Source organism: Protopterus annectens, chromosome 2.part2 (genome assembly GCF_019279795.1).
Source record: "Protopterus annectens isolate FY-2018-M chromosome 2.part2, PAN1.0, whole genome shotgun sequence".
Lineage (NCBI taxonomy): Eukaryota > Metazoa > Chordata > Ceratodontiformes > Protopteridae > Protopterus > Protopterus annectens.
In genome coordinates, this window is record NC_056730.1 from 951,859,970 (window position 1) to 951,875,953 (window position 15,984).

Genomic DNA, 15,984 nt, shown 5'->3' on the forward strand with positions numbered 1-15,984 from the left:
TAGACATTGTACAATAAATCAGTAATCACGTCAGAATAAAACTCTCACTAAGCATTACCAACAAGCTATCGAATGTAGCTAATGAACACCTTTTTTTACATTTTTTTACATTCACAACAATTAGATTATTTTAGAATGTGTAATTTGAAGCACAACAGTAAAACTTACAATACTAAATGTCTTGCTTTGTATTACCTGTAATAAGAACACTGATGAAGACAATCGTTCACAATGGAAGACTACTAAGAAAACTACTGTGTGTTTCATAAACTGACTACATACCTTCTGACTGTACATCCCAGACAATAAGGACATTGTCTTTATCTATCGAGATCATATGATCACCAAAAGGCTGTACAAGATGAACTTCAGCATTGTGTCCCTTGTATGTATGAACCACCTAAAATGAAAAATTATTAATGTATTACTGTCTTGTCCTTAATGAACCATTAAGTGTATATTTAATAGGCCCACAGTCCAACTGTGCTGACATTAATTTTGGCTCGCTTAAAAGAACACTGTATACACATACTGTGCTTTTCCAATAAAAAATAAATGTATCCATCTTCACATATATATGGAAAACATAGTGGAAGAAATACAAGCAATCTTTCTTCAATTCCTAAAAATGGAAATCAAGATGGATGCCTGTGTCTTGCCAAAAGTACAACTGCACACATTACTCCTCATGAAAGTATAATTTTGAGAGATGCCCTTAAAATTCCAGTTTTATTAAGAATTTTAAAATTACTTCCTGCAATTAAACCCATGTATCCCAGATTTTCTGAATATACAGTCTGGCATTATAAATCATTATACTGTCACACGTATAAATGTTGAAGCCTGTCAAAGCAGGAGCGCTACTATGAAATTAATCAATAACAATCCCTTGCACTCTTATGAGCACAAAAAAAAATCTGAAGTGTATCCAAAATGGCATCTACAAATAAAAGGCTGAGATAAAGTTTTTTTTCCTGTTGACTATCAAGACATAAAGAATAAAAAAAGAAATATGACTGTTGCCTTCCTTTCTTAAGTGTATCTTGGTGTCCTATAATCAAGGACACACAAGAAAAAAGGCTTGCAACCTGAAGGCCACAACAACTGGAGTCAGGTTTCTGGGAGACCCTCAGAGCAACAGTCACATCAGAAGGAGAAATGCAAACTGATAATGTAACCCACCTGCTTAAACATCGGAAACCTAATGAAAATAAGAACATGCTAGTATCCAGTTTACAGGTTCAAAGTTGCCATCCAACACTCCTGCAAAATCAAAGGAAAGATCCTGTATTGTCACCATTTTGTGCTTCCTCAGAATGCTTGTTGAGCCCAGAGAGTTTGAAAATTAGTTTCCACTGCTCTTACTTGGGAAGGTAGCAAAAAAGTTTTCAGAAAAAATACTAAGCAATGACCTGTACTAAAATGCAATACTACCTTCATTTTGTCCTCCTTCCTAAAATCTGTCACTAGAGAATTTTTCTTTCTGGTTTAGGTTCTTCTTTTCACCAATGGAAATGATTACAGAAAAGCTCTAGTCAAAAACTTCCATCCACAGCCAATGAATGCAACAAACTATGATTTCTAGTCTCCCTTCCCCAAGAAGATGCAGAAACTGTTCCTGTTACAGGACATCCAAGAATGAAAGCTTTGCTTTCCATCTACTCCTACAGAAAAGGGATACATTGTTATAGCAAACAGATCAGACCAAGTTACCTTCATCTTATCTTTCTCTTCCAGAAAATCAATAAGGGAAAAAAATGTTTAAACCATAAAGGCTCTAAAGAATCAGAGGAAGGTTACCAGATGTAATCATACTGTTATCGGGATAAACTTATCCCTTTAAACATACATATTCCTGTTCATGGCAGCAGATGTAGTAGACCTGCAACAAGAAAGGACTCTGTTGGGATTTTCTGTCAGGGCTGACAACAAGTAAGACATGCTTTATAACAGCTCACGCTCTCACATTTTAAAAAAGTGGGCATTTGCTGCTAAAGTCTGCAAAACAAAAATGTGTCACAGTTAATTACTTGAAATTCAGAAGCCTGGAAGTAAGGTGAAGTCTTCATACCTAAACTAATAAGGAAAAAAATCTACTCAAATAAGCTTTTAAGAACTACATTTACACAAACTTGATTTCTTTCTGCATTTAAATACAGCCAAACACACTGCAGACTAATAAAACTTTGGAACAAACAAACCTATACAAAAGCAAGGTAAAGCAGTTCCACAGCAACAGCTTGTCACAGATCCAAATTTTTATTAAATGCCAACGTTAAAAAAATCGTGATACAAGCCCCCTCATCCGCCTCTGCAGACTTCATCAGATACAAATGGATAAAATCAAACAAAGGAATTTAAATAAATAACATCCATCAATATATTGGTACATACCCACCCCTTCTAACAGCATTTAAATTGGCCCACCCCTTCTAACAGCATTTAAATTGGCCCAACACCTTTTTTCCTTTAATCTGCACATCAAATAAATGGTGCATTGGTAGCGTTGTTACTTCACAGCAAGAGGTTCTCCCGTTCAATTCTCGGCTGGAGCGCCTTCTGTGTGGAGTCTGCATATCCTGCCTGCGGTCGAGTGTCATTCGAAAGACACGCGTAGAATGGGGGTGCCTTCGCTGAAGGTTGGGTATCGAGCTGGCACCATCAGCACCTGTAAAAAATCTACTGCCAATCATTAGCGGACCGGAGTTCCACTATGGCGACCCTAACTGGGAAAAGCCGACAGAAGAACGAACTGCACATCAAATAAATACAATCTAAACCAATACTGAAATGTTTGTATTAAAAACACCTTTTTAGTGTGTTACTTCAATAAAACTTTCCTACTTAAATATTTTATACCCTTATAAAAATCAAAGTATAAAAATATAAATGTAAATGGGTATTCACTATCAATATATATTTAACTTTTAAAGTTGCAAAACATAAACCCAAATGAAAGGAATAATAGCATAATGGCCGAGGTGCCAACCTCAAAAACAGAAGGTGCATGGTTGGACTCCCAGCACGACAACCAGTCAAGCCCACAAAGTCTACAAGGGCACCAAACCTGGCACCAACTCATTAACCCATAAATCTATATATGTACAATATAAAAAATGTCATTGTTTATAAATATTTTGTAAAGCCAACTCGTCTCAGAGGGGAAAAAAAAAATCACACCATGAAGTAAATTTCATTTATATATATATATATATATATATATATATATATATATATATATATATATATCTGTATATGGATTTCATACATTTGGTCGAATTACAGTTAGTCGAAAATGATACCAGGCATTGCACTTCACTGAAAGCTCACTTGACTGAAATCTCACTGGTCGAAAATGGAATATAGCCCCTGCCCCACTGCAGTGAGAATATTAAATAAGAGGGTGTGGGGGGCGTAGCCCCCCACATAATCTGAATGTATTCACTATTATAAGAAGGTATATCCATTAGAAATGCATTGATATATATATATATATATATATATATATATATATATATATATATATATATATATATATATATCTTTAGTAAAAACTATTGGCATAATGTGGGGGGCTACACACCCCACACCTCCCCTTATTTAATATTCTCACTCCAGGGTTGCACTGCAGTGGGGCAGGGGCTATATTCCATTTTCGACCAAGTGAGCTTTCAGTCAAGTGAAATGCCTGGAATCATTTTCGACCAAGTGTAATTCGACCAAATGTATGGAATCCATAGATATATATATATATATATATATATATATACACACACACACACACACACACACACACACACACACACACACACACACTGCAATGAAAAAGTATCTGTCCCCTTCCTGATTTCTTATTTATTTGCATGTTTGTCCCACTTAAATGTTTCAGATCATCAAACAAATTTAAATATTAGACAAAGATAATCCAAGTAAACACAAAATGCAGTTTTTAAGTGATTTTATTTATTAAGGGAAAAAAACTATCCAAACCTACATGGCCCTATGTGAAAAAGTAATTGCCCCTCTTGTTAAATCATGAAGTAACTGTGGTTAATCACATTGGGAAAGCTAAGTTCAATTTCACTAGCCACACCCAGGCCTGATTACTGCCAGACCTGTTGAATCAAGAGATCACTTAAATAGAACCTGTCAGACAAAGTGAAGTAGGCCAAAAGATTCCAAAAAGGAAGACATCATGCCACGATCTAAAGAAATTCCGGAACAGATGAGAAACAAAGTAATTGATATCTATCAGTCTGGAAAAGGTTACAAAGCCATTTCTAAAGCTTTGAGACTCCAGCGAACCACGGAGAGAGCCATTATCCACAAATAGAGAAAACATGGAACAGTGGTGAACCTTTCCCAGAGTGGCTGACCTACAAAAATTACCCCAAGAGTGCAGCAACGACTCATCCAAGAGGTCACAAAAGAACCCAGAACAACATCCAAGAGGTCACAAAAGAACCCAGAACAACATCTAAAGAAGTGCAGGCCTCACTTGCCACAGTTAAGGTCAGTGTTCATGACTCAACCATAAGAAAGAGACTGGGCAAAAATGGCATGCATGGCAGAGTTCCAAGGCAAAAACCACTCCCGACTAAAAAGAACAAAGGCTCATTTTACTTTTGCCAAAAAAACATCTTGATGATCCCCAAGAATTTTGGGAAAATATTCCGTGGACTGACGAAACAAAAGTTGAACTTTTTGGGAGGTGTGCACCCTGTTACATCTGGCGTAAAAGTAACACAGCATTTCAGAAAAAGAGAGTCATGCCAACAGTCAAACATGGTGGTGGTAGTGTGAAGGTCTGGGGCTGCTTTGCTGTTCTGGACCTGGACAACTTGCTGTGATTGATGGAACTATGAATTCTGCTCTCTACCAAAAAATCCTGAAGGAGAATGTCCAGCCATCAGTTCGTGACTTCAAGCTGAAGTGCACTTGGGTTCTGCAGCAAGATAATGATCCAAAACACATCAGCAAGTCCACCTCTGAATGGCTTAAAAAAAAAACAAAATGAAGGTTTTGGAGGGGCCTATTCAAAGTCTGGACCTGAATCTAATTGAGATGCTGTGGCATGACCTTAAAAAGGTGGTTCATGCTCTGAAACCCTACAATATGGCTGAATTTAAAAAATTCTGCAAAGAAGAGTGGGCCAAAATTCCTCAACAGCGATGTGAAAGACTCATTGCCAGTTATCGTAAATGCTTAATTGCAGTTGTTGCTGCTAAGGGTGGCACAACCAGTTATTAGGTTTAGGAGGCAATTACTTTTCACATAAGGCCATGTAGGTTTGGATAGTTTTTTTTCCTTAACAAATAAAATCATCAATTAAAAACTGCATTTTGTGTTTACTTGGGTTATCTTTGTCTAATGTTTACATTTGTTTGATGATCTGAAACATTTAAGTGCGACAAACATGCAAAAAAATAAGAAATCAGGAAGGGGGTATATACTTTTTCATTGCACTGTGTGCGTGTGTGTGTGTGTGTGTGTGTGTGTGTGTGTGTGTGTGTGTGTGTGTAGATATATATATATATATATATATATACTATTCACCACAATTACCTTTCCAGTGCCTTTAGCTTTAGGATACACCCAATAGATATATTTTCATTTAACCCCGGCCAGGATCCTATTTCTAGGCGTAATTGCCCATCACTTCTTTCTTTTCTAACAGTAGTGACCATGGTCCCCCCTCTTGCATTACTTATTATTCTATCTATGCTCATAACCTTAAATGTATGCTCTGGATTTTCTATAATGTGTTTAGCCAGTGCATTGTTTGGATTTGCTTTCCTGATACTATATAGGTGTTCGTAAATTCTTTCGCTCAATCTCCTATCTGTTTTGCCTACATACTATCCTGGGCAGAGGGTGTATTGTGCCAAGTAGATTACTTGCTTTTTTTCACAACTAACATTTTCGTTAACCTTATACTGTTTACCCAACTTGAAATATTGTTCCTTCATGCAAATATTATTCACTGCTTCCAAAATTATTTCAATGTTTTTAACCCTCTTATACACAATATTAGGGGCTGGGTCCAATTCTACCCTAAGTATGATATTATCTCTAAGTAACTGACCATTTTTATTTAGGATTCTTCTAAGTGAACAGGCCCCCTCAAAGTATGTCATAATAAAGCTATTCCTATAATTAACCCACTACCCTCCCTTGAGGGTATTTAAATCATGCATTTTTATTTCATCCTCAAATGATTCAGTAGGGGGTAATAGCCTTATTTCTTGAATATTAATATTATTCTCATTCATATTCATAAATAATAATGGTTTATAAAAAACCTAATACATTTCTGGCTCACTTCACTTATCAAGTTCTCCACTGGCTTCTCCAGGTACCCTCTTTTTAAAAAAGGGACCTCATAGGTGGTCTAGGGGAGTCCCTGGTGGTCTAGTGGTTAAGATACGGCGCTCTCACCGCTGTGGCCCGGGTTCGATTCCAGGTCAGGAAAGCTTCAATGAACCTTTTTGAGACTCCCAGGGTGGCCTAATGGTTAAGGTGTTTGCCTTCAAAACACAAAGTGCAGGGTTTGAGTCTCACAAGGGATAATTGGCTAGGCTTAAAATGGCTCGCAATGGCAATTAGCCTAGTACTAATCTATGAATCTATGAATAAAAATCATATTCTTTTTCAAAGTCCTCTTCCTTTGTCACTATTCTTGCTGCACGCACCAGTTGCTCTTTCACTACTCCTCTTTTCTGGTGGTATAGATGTGCGCTATTAAGTGTATAACATTGTTAGAAAATGTCTCCTTCCAATGTAGTTTTGCAATATACTGCTTGTTTTCCTAGACCTTTTCTAATAATACGTCCAAATAAGCTACTCAATCTCTATTTATTTCATGAGAAACTGTCAAGAACTCGATATATTCCAAAAAGACATATAATTCCACTAGGCTCCCTTTCCATAAAATACATACATCGTGTAGGAAGCGTGTATAGAATCTTATACTTTGAAAATAATGGGAAGAGTCTAGATATTCTTTTTCCCAATATGCCATCACCATATTTGCCAGTGCACCAACACATGTGGACCCTATGGCTACTCTTTCTGAAGATAATACTCTCCCAACCATTAAATAATTGTTTTCAAAACTATTTCTAATAATTCTTCTACTAAATGCATCTCATCTTGTGGGGCTCCTTTCCATAAAAAAAAATCACAAACCCATTCTATCCCTAAATGCTGCAGTATTACACTGTATGAATCTTTAACATCTATAGTAACCAACAAATCTTATGGCTCAAAAAACACTCCTTGGATCTTCGCCAAAAAAACCCAGGAGTCTTTACAAATTCTTCCTTCCTCTTTCATATACCCTTTCAGCTTAGAGTCCAAAAATGTAGTTATTGCATATGTAACTGATCTCCTACCACAGACTATCGGCCATTGTGGTGGAATTTCGAGTGACTTATGAATTCTAAGTACGCCACACATTATTGGTGTTACTGGGTGGGTTACACTAAGGTAGTAAATAATCTCAATGCTCACATGTTGTTCTATAAATAAATCGTTCAACTGCACATTTACTCTATGGTATGCCCCATTAACCTCATTTAATGATGCTAATTCACATGTATCATTCATCAAAATGCTCTTCATGCTTTTCATATAATCATCATTGTCCATTATCACTATCCCACACCCTTTATCCAGATTCATTATGCGTATCTGCACCTTCTGTTTCTGAGATGGGCACCTCAACCATTATGCTATTATTCCTTTCACTGGGTTTATGTTTATTTTTTGCAACTTTAAAAGTTAAATATATACAGATTGTGAATACCCATTTAAATTTTATATTTTTATACTTTGATTTTTATAAGGGTATAAAATATTAATTTAAGTAGGAAGGTTTTATTGAAGTAACATGCTAACAAAGGTGTTTTTAATACAAGAATTTCAGTATTGTTATACATTGTATTTACTTGGTGTGCAGATTAAAGGAAAAAAGGTGTTGGGCCACTTTAAATATTGTTAGAAGGGGTGGGTGTGTACCAATATATTGATGGGTGTTATTTATTTAAATTCATTTGTTTGATTTTATTCATTTGTATCTGATGAAGTCTGCAGAGGCAGAAAGTGATTATATTACTATTTTTTAACGTTGGCATTTAATAAAAATTTGGATCTGTGACAAGCTGTTGCCGTGGAGTTGCTTTATCTTGCTTTTGGATGGGTTGGTGCATTTAAATAAAGACTGAACTGCACAAGATTAAAGCCATCCTGTTGGATTACATTGCTCATTTGCATACAAGGTTGGAAATATAGCCTTGTCTGCACATTCAGATCAGTTACTGCAGCTGGAGGAAGGATTTAAGTACATTTCACACAAGATGTCTTCCTCTGTAGTGAGGACTGAACTTTTAGTAAGAAAATTATTGGACAAGGATGCCAAATGATGATGTACGTCTATGGTTTTCTTGCATCCCTGAGTGAGAAGAGGGTACTAGGTCTATGGAATACATCTCTGAAAAGACTGGGACAACTGAAGATTTATTTTTATATATAGACAGCTCACAAGGTATTTCTCCCACAACATACAGCAAGGATCTTTAGACTCTTCCTTAAGTGTTTTCAAACTTACACCCTAAAAGGATCTCTAACATGTAGTCCCCAAGAAAAGTGGTGAAAATAGCCAACTCTAGACTTCTACGTAAAGATGATCATCAAAAACTAGAAAAGAAAAAGAGGTCTTTCAAGTTTCAAGCAGTAATTAAATTATACAACAGAAAGCAACTCTATCAGAGGGATTTGTGACAAAGTTAAAGATGTAGAGGTAAAATGAATTACAGGTACTACAACATTTTCCTGATGACATAGCATACTTGGAAAACGTATACAAAAAAGCAGCATCTACAAATGGTAACAGACAGCAGAAAAAGCTACTGGATAATTTTCCTATTTTCTGAAAATGAATTATGGAAAGAGATGGAGAGAACACTCCATTTGCATGGTGTCTCCTGATCACTGTGCCAGTGACAGCTGCCCTGCCGGAAGCTTCCATAGCATCATAACCGCAGTGTAGGGAGTGTTTAGCCACTTGAAAACTCGAATGGCACAGCTCGAAAAGTTCCTTAGAAAAGTTTTTATCCTCTAGACAACATATCTTTGTTTTAGTTGGTCAATAATTATTTGCTGGTATTTGATCATATGGAATTGATGGTTGAGGCCCTCATAGTAAGGGTAGCCAAAGTGTACACTTTGGCTACCCAATCTATCAAGAACCTTACTTTCTTTGTCAGTAGGTAAAGGGCTCCTAGAGGTGCTGGGCCTGGACCCCTTAGGGCCTGAGGTGACCACTTCAGGATCAGCAGTTGGGTTTCTGAACAGATATTTATGGAAGTCCTGGACCCTGTAGAACCGGTTAGGCTTTCTGAGTGAGGGAGCGAGTCAGGATTTAAGGAAGCATCCTGAAAAACATCTCCCACTACTTCCAGAATAGGAGGGATTGCCAAGGGTTTGTGCTCAGGGAGGTCTAAGAATTCCCTGACTTTCTTTTTGGCCTGTGGGTATTCTTGTGCTTTCCAGTAAAAAATGTTGCTTCACAGCATGAACAGTCTCTCCAAAAGTGAGGCAGGCAGGAAATTTTCCTCTGAATCTGATTCCTCATACGAGGTTTAAGCAGGACCTTCTTCAGATAGAGTCCTCCAAATCAGACTCTTCTTCTGAATGCAGTGGTTCAGGGAGGTATTTGGGGGGGGGGGTATCTTTCTTTTCCTTAGGGTAATCTCCCCTGAAGTCTGTCTGGCTGTTACAATGTTAATGAGGTCTTCAGCCAATCTGATTAAATCTTCTTGGGATCTCTGAAACTGGAAGCCCGTAGGCCTAGGCAAAGGCCCTGCCACAATGCCTTTCTTTTGTGTGGGTTTGGTCTTAGGCCTAGGAGCGGTCAGACAGCCTGGCGTCTGACTCTTTAGATTGAAGATGCACTGGAATGAGCCTAGGATATGAAAAAAGTCTCCGGTTAGCAGTCATTCACTGGAAGCCATGGCTAGCTGAGAGGTCTCGGACCCAACCAATGAGCTGAAGATAAGAGCTGTAGAAGTCGAAGGGAACAAAGGCATGTCTGACTCCAAATGGGTCTCGACAGAGGGCTGGGGTGCTGAATCAAAGGGGGCTGCGAAAGCACCTCACCTTCCTCAATAACCACAAGTCTAGTAGGCGAGTTAGGGAGAGTGAGTGTAGTCAGTAGACCTAGGCTTTAGTTTATCTTTTTTGGGCTTAGGTAAATTGAGCTCAGGATGACAGGCGGATGCCATAGTAAGTAATTGTAAAATTTCCCGTTTCAGAAAACGAACTAAAAACTCTGTTCTACTCCTTATAGTTCTAGTGTTAAGCCTAGAACAGTTAAGACAGTTAGGGACGTTGTGGTCTGGGCCTAAGCAAGTTACACAAAATGTATGAAAGTCTCTGTGTGGAATTAAATGTTTACCACAACAGAGACAATTTTTAACTTTTCTGACGCGAGTCAAAGCAGAAAGAAAGGAGTTCCCCAATAGGGTACTTATCTTTCTGACGACAACGTCTCTGTGGTGCGGACCAACTGATGCACTTGAAATCTGCTTCTGGCTCCACCAGCAAGAAAAGACTGAAGTGATGAAACAGGCTGGCTCCCTTTATACCTGAGAGTACTGAGCTCAGTTAAGGTGTTCACCAGCTTAGAAGGCGAAAGCTTCTCTGAAAGTCAGGCTGGCCAAGGGCTTTCATGGCAGGAAATCCCAAATGCCAGGACTGCAACACTGAAACACAAAGAACATCACTCCATTTGCATGGGTAAAAGTTGAACGTATGAATGAACTGTTAAGAGCTCTTAAATGACCACTCTCATTTCTTAGCGCATTTACTCCAGTTATCTCTTTTACTTCAAAAGGCTGCCATTTAGAATTTTATGTACTGGATTTGTTTAATTACATGTTTACAATTCAAGGCAACAGTTAACGCATATGCCTAAATTTATATTATTAAATTAGACTTTGAATGGTGGACAGACAGTAAGAAGCACACGCTTCTAACCAAAGGAAGCTGAACAGCTGACTAAACCAGAAAAAAACAGTTGTGTAAAATTTTTCCCATAACAGCAGATGTCCTCCTCTTCACTGTTGCAGTATTCCTTACAGTAGGGATCCCTTGCCTAGGCTAGCCCAACGTCCGGCCAGTATAATGAAGCCCCAACAAGAACAACAGTCCAAGGAGAAGAAAGGAACATGTGCATCCAGAAGGAGAAAGAAACAGGGAGAGGAGGGAGGCAGCAAATTAAATTTTTACACATCTGTACTATGTCTTCTATACCACTGCTGCAATATTCTTTACAGCAGGGAGAGTACAAAAGCTCAAGAGGAAGGTCCAGCAGAGCCTTCAAGAAAACCATTGGCAAATCCAGCTCTAGCCCTAGAAACCACATCCAACTTATAGTGCTTGGTAAAAGTATGTACAGAAGTCCAAGTAGTTACCTCAAGGACAGAATTGGTATCCAATCCTTTAAAAAAGCAACAGACGAAGCCACAGCCCTGGTAGAATGAGCCTTAACAGAAGAAGAAAGGCTTTTCTCATGAAAAGAAAAGAAACAAAAGGTTGCTTAGATTTATGAATTGCTTTAGTTTTATCCAAATAATACCTGAGCTGTCTATGCAAATCCAAAGTGAAGGACTTTCTCACTAGCAAACTGCCTAGAAGGAAACATGAGGGTAGATGAATAGACTAAAGAGACAACTCATTAACCCCTTGGGCGTAAAAGAAGGATAATTACAAAGACGCACTGTCCTTACGAAAAACTAAATAAAGGAGAAACAGACATAAGGGCCTGAAGCTCAGACTTCAGTCTGGCTGAGGTAATGGACAAAAAGAATAGTCTTTCAAGAACAATGTTGTAAAGTAGCAGAAGCTGCAGGTTCAAAAACAGCCAGAGTCAAAATTTTCCTATACAAAATTAAGGTCTCAGGAAGGAGTAATAGGCTTCCTGGTAGGCCTGATATGATGGACCCCTTTAAGGAATTATTTGATATCAAATCTAGAAGCTAAAGGAGGAGTCAAAGGCAGACAAGCAGAAATGGCTGACAGTTGGGCTTTAACAGAAGAGTATGCCAACCCAGCACTGAGCAACTCACACAAATGAGAGAGAACCAAAGGAACTGCTACAATAAGTGGATAAAGGTGATTTGAAAGACATCAAAAAGAAATTCTCTTCCATTTGGACAAATAAGATCTGCTTTCCTAGTGGTGGGTTTCCTGGCCTCCTGCATAATCTGAAGTACATCCTCCGAAAAAAAGGTATCAAAACCCCATCACTCACAGAGTCAGTTGAAGAGTGAACAAGTGGGGATGGATGAGGGACCTTTTGTCCTGTGTGGGAAGGTCCATCTTCTGAGGCAATTTTGATGTTTGACCTTGGCTAAATGCAGAAGAGGGGACCAATGTTGTCTGAGCCAACAATATTTTGGGACAGTCCTGTTCTATCTTGAACAAGACATGTGATATATGAGGAAGGGGAGGGAAGGCATAAAGAAAAGTACAGTTGTGTACACTTACCATAAATGTAGAAGTTCGAGAGTATTCACTGTTGCAGTCATTACATTTGGGTAATCTGCTGGCAGGTTGCCCTCAGTTGGCCTGAATAACAAAGTATTGGGTCCTGCGTTGGTTGCTGTCTCTTCTTCCATAACATCAGGTCATCAGGGGTATAAAAACATGCAGCCAATGCCATTTTATTCAGTTTTTCTTGCCCCAGATGTCAGGTGCCCCCAAATTGGGAGCAAAAATATATATATATATATATACAAAAATAAACAGAAATATATATAAATGCACTTTTAGCAACATAACATTACCTTCATCTACTAGCAAATACATCACAAAGGCTTTAGTATATAGGGAAGAAAAGAAAAGGTATAATAAAGGGGGGTGGCGGGTGGGTAACCCGGACTGCAACAGCGAATACACTCGAACATCTACATTTATGGCAAGTACTATGTCCTTTGTGTTTCACTGTTGCAGTCATTACATTTGGGTAGAATCCCAAAGCTATGAATGGGAGGATGGAGCTAAACAGCATTAGGAGCGGCTATAAGGCCCTGCAGAACTGCAGTGGCAAAGCCTGCCCTGGATTTGGAGAAGAGAGGCAAATGATAATGCTTTGTGAAGGTATGAACAGAGCTCCAAGTAGCAGCCTCTAGAATGTCTTTGGTTGGAATCCCTCTGAGAAAAGTTGTTGAGGTAGAGGCAGCCCTGGTGGAATGAGACCTGATCCTCTTGGGCACAGGTTTACCATGGTGCAGGTAGCAGAAACGAATGCAGTGGTTTATCCAGTTAGAAATAGTCTGTTTTGATACAGCCTTCCACTCTGACCCTGCAGCAAATGCTACCAGTAGTTGCTCAGACTTTCTCAGAGATTTGGTCCTGTTCAAGTAGAATCTTAGTTGTTTGTGTACGTCCAATGAATGCAGAATCCGCTCCCCCTTGTTCTGCGGATTTGGGTAAAAAGTTGGCAGGTGAATTGTCTGGTTAAGAGCCACACTGGATACCACCTTAGGCATAAAAGAGGGATTGGTCCTGAGGGACACCCTGTCCGGGTAAAATGTAATGAAAGGCTCCACAGCCACGAGAGCCTGTAGTTCTGAAACCCTTCTTACTGAAGTGACTACCAAGAGAAAAGCTGTTTTCCAGGATAGAAATTTTATATCCACAGTAGCTGCTGGTTCAAAAGGAGGCAGGGTGAGTTTTTCCAGCACAAAACTGAGGTCCCATGGTGGAGTTGGAAATCTTCTGGGAAGCCTTAAATTACTGGCCCCTCTAAGATACTGTTTAAGCAGAGAATGAGAAAAGAGGGGAGGGTCTGTGTTGTAATGAGCCGAGATGGCAGAGGCATGGATTTTTATTGAAGAAAAAGATAGGCCCTTGTCAAGCATCTCAGTCAAATATTGTAAAATCTGAGGAATATTGGGCTTTGCTGTGTCTGTTCCTTGCGCTTGGTTCCAAGCACAGAATCTCTTCCATTTATCAGCTTAAGATTTTCTAGTACTAGGCCTTCTGGCTTCCAAAATTACATCCATCACAGATTTGCTGAGAGGTGTTGTTTGAATAAGTAAATGATCAGCCATGCTGCAAGGTTCAGAGTTTGGAGCGGAGTGTGCAGAATTAGACTGTTCTGTTGAGACAGTAGATGAGGTATTTGAGGCAAATACCAAGGGAGGAATTGAGACATATTCCTTAGAAGTGGGTACCAGTGTTGTCAAGGCCAGTCCGGAGCAACTAGGATCATTTTTGGTTTTACCTGTCTAACTTTTAATAAGACCTTGGAGAGAAGAGGCAGAGGGGGAAAGACATAGACTGATAGGTTTTTCCCAACTGAAGGATAGGGCGTCCACTTTCCATGCTTTTTTGTGATGAATTCTTGTGCAGAATTTGTCCAGCTGATAATTTTAGGGAGAGGCAAATAGATCCATGTCTGGGCTCCCCCATTTCCGTGTTAACATGCTGAAGATTTGTGGATCCAGTTTCCACTCGTGTGGGTCCATAAGATTTCTGCTTAGGTTGTCTGCCAGAGTATTTTGTTTTCCTGGCAGGAATTGAACTTGAAGATGTATTTGGTAAGTCAAAGCCATGTTCCACAATGCTATGGCTAGTCTGCAAAGTGGGCAGGAATGTGCACCCCCCCTGCTTGTTTATGTACCACATAACAGTGGTGTTATCAGTCTTTATCAGTACTTGTACGGGATGAAGTAAGTCCTTGAAGGCTGTCAGAGTATTCTGAACAGCTAGCATCTCTTTCTGGTTGATATGCAGATGCATTTGTTTTGGGCTCCATTTGCCCTGAATGCATCTCCCCGCCAGGTGGGCCCTCCAAGCATAGTTTGATGCGTCTGTAGTTAGGGTTTGGGTGGCAGAGGGTAGAGTGAATGAAGTCCCTTGTTTTGGTGACATGTCTCCGCCCACCAAAGAAACTCCTGTTGTAGGCAGGGAATGAGAGGTAGGGAATCAGAGGCATCATTGTTTCCAGACTGTGACAATGCTGGCTCCATAAACTTTTTAGGTACCACTGAAGTTTCCTCATATGCAGTCTTGCATATGGAATTAGTAGAATGCAGGATGCCATGAACCCCAAAGCCTGCAGAATTTGTCTTGCAGATAACTGGGCTTTTGTTGCCATTTGTTTGAAGTATATTGTCAGTTGCCTTTGTTTGTCTGGCGTAATGTAAGCCATCTGGGCAGTTGTATTCAAGCTTGCACCCAGGAATGTAATTATTTGAGACTGTACCAGTTGGGATTTCTTTTCTTTTATTGTGTACCCCAGGCATGTTAGAAGCCTTTTTACAAACGCCAGATGTTGAAGAAGTGTGTCATTGTCCTCTGCTTGAATGAGAGAGTCGTCCAGATAATGATAAATTTGTATACCTGTCTGCAGAATGCAATTACTGGTACCATGCACTTTGTAAAGACCCTGGGCACAGTAGATAAGCCAAAGGGCAGTTCAGAGAATTGGTAATGCAAAAGACCTGCTTTGAAGTGGAGGTATCTTCTGCATGATTCCCTTATTGGGATATGCAGGTATGCCTCTTAAGTCTAGACTTACTAACCAAGCGTTTCTGCCCAGCATAGGCAGTAGTAAAGTCAGCATTTTGAATTTTGGAATGTCCAGGAACGTGTTCAAAATCGATAAATCCAGTACTGGACGCCAAGAATGGTCTTTTCTGGGTACCAGGAAAAGTCTTGAATAAAAACCTTGTCCTTTTTCCTTTTCTGGTACTGGTTGAATAGCCCTCATATCCATGAGGGACACAACCCGTTTCTGAGCCTCTGCCCACTGATTTTGTGGCAGATCTGGCCATCTGCTTGGAATTGGCAAAGTATGGAAATGAAATCTGTACCTCTGGGATACTATGTTCAATAGCCACTTGTCCTGGGTAATTAACTGCCAATTTTTTGCATGAAGTGCTAGTTTCCCCCCCAAGGGGGCTGCCAAAAGGT

At 39.3% G+C, this 15,984-nt stretch overlaps 1 protein-coding gene and 1 non-coding gene across 2 annotated transcripts in view; one reads left to right on the forward strand and one right to left on the reverse strand.

Annotated features, from left to right (window-relative positions):
• WDR36 (WD repeat domain 36) overlaps positions 1 to 15,984 on the reverse strand; it is a 1,582,076-nt gene that overhangs the window by 1,180,311 nt on the left and 385,781 nt on the right. The window contains exon 4 of the mRNA XM_044064266.1: positions 283 to 400. Coding sequence (XP_043920201.1) covers positions 283 to 400 — 118 coding nt within the window. The remainder of the gene's footprint in view (positions 1 to 282; positions 401 to 15,984) is intronic.
• TRNAE-CUC lies at positions 6,401 to 6,472 on the forward strand. The gene has a single exon. It is a non-coding gene; the product is annotated as a tRNA-Glu (tRNA).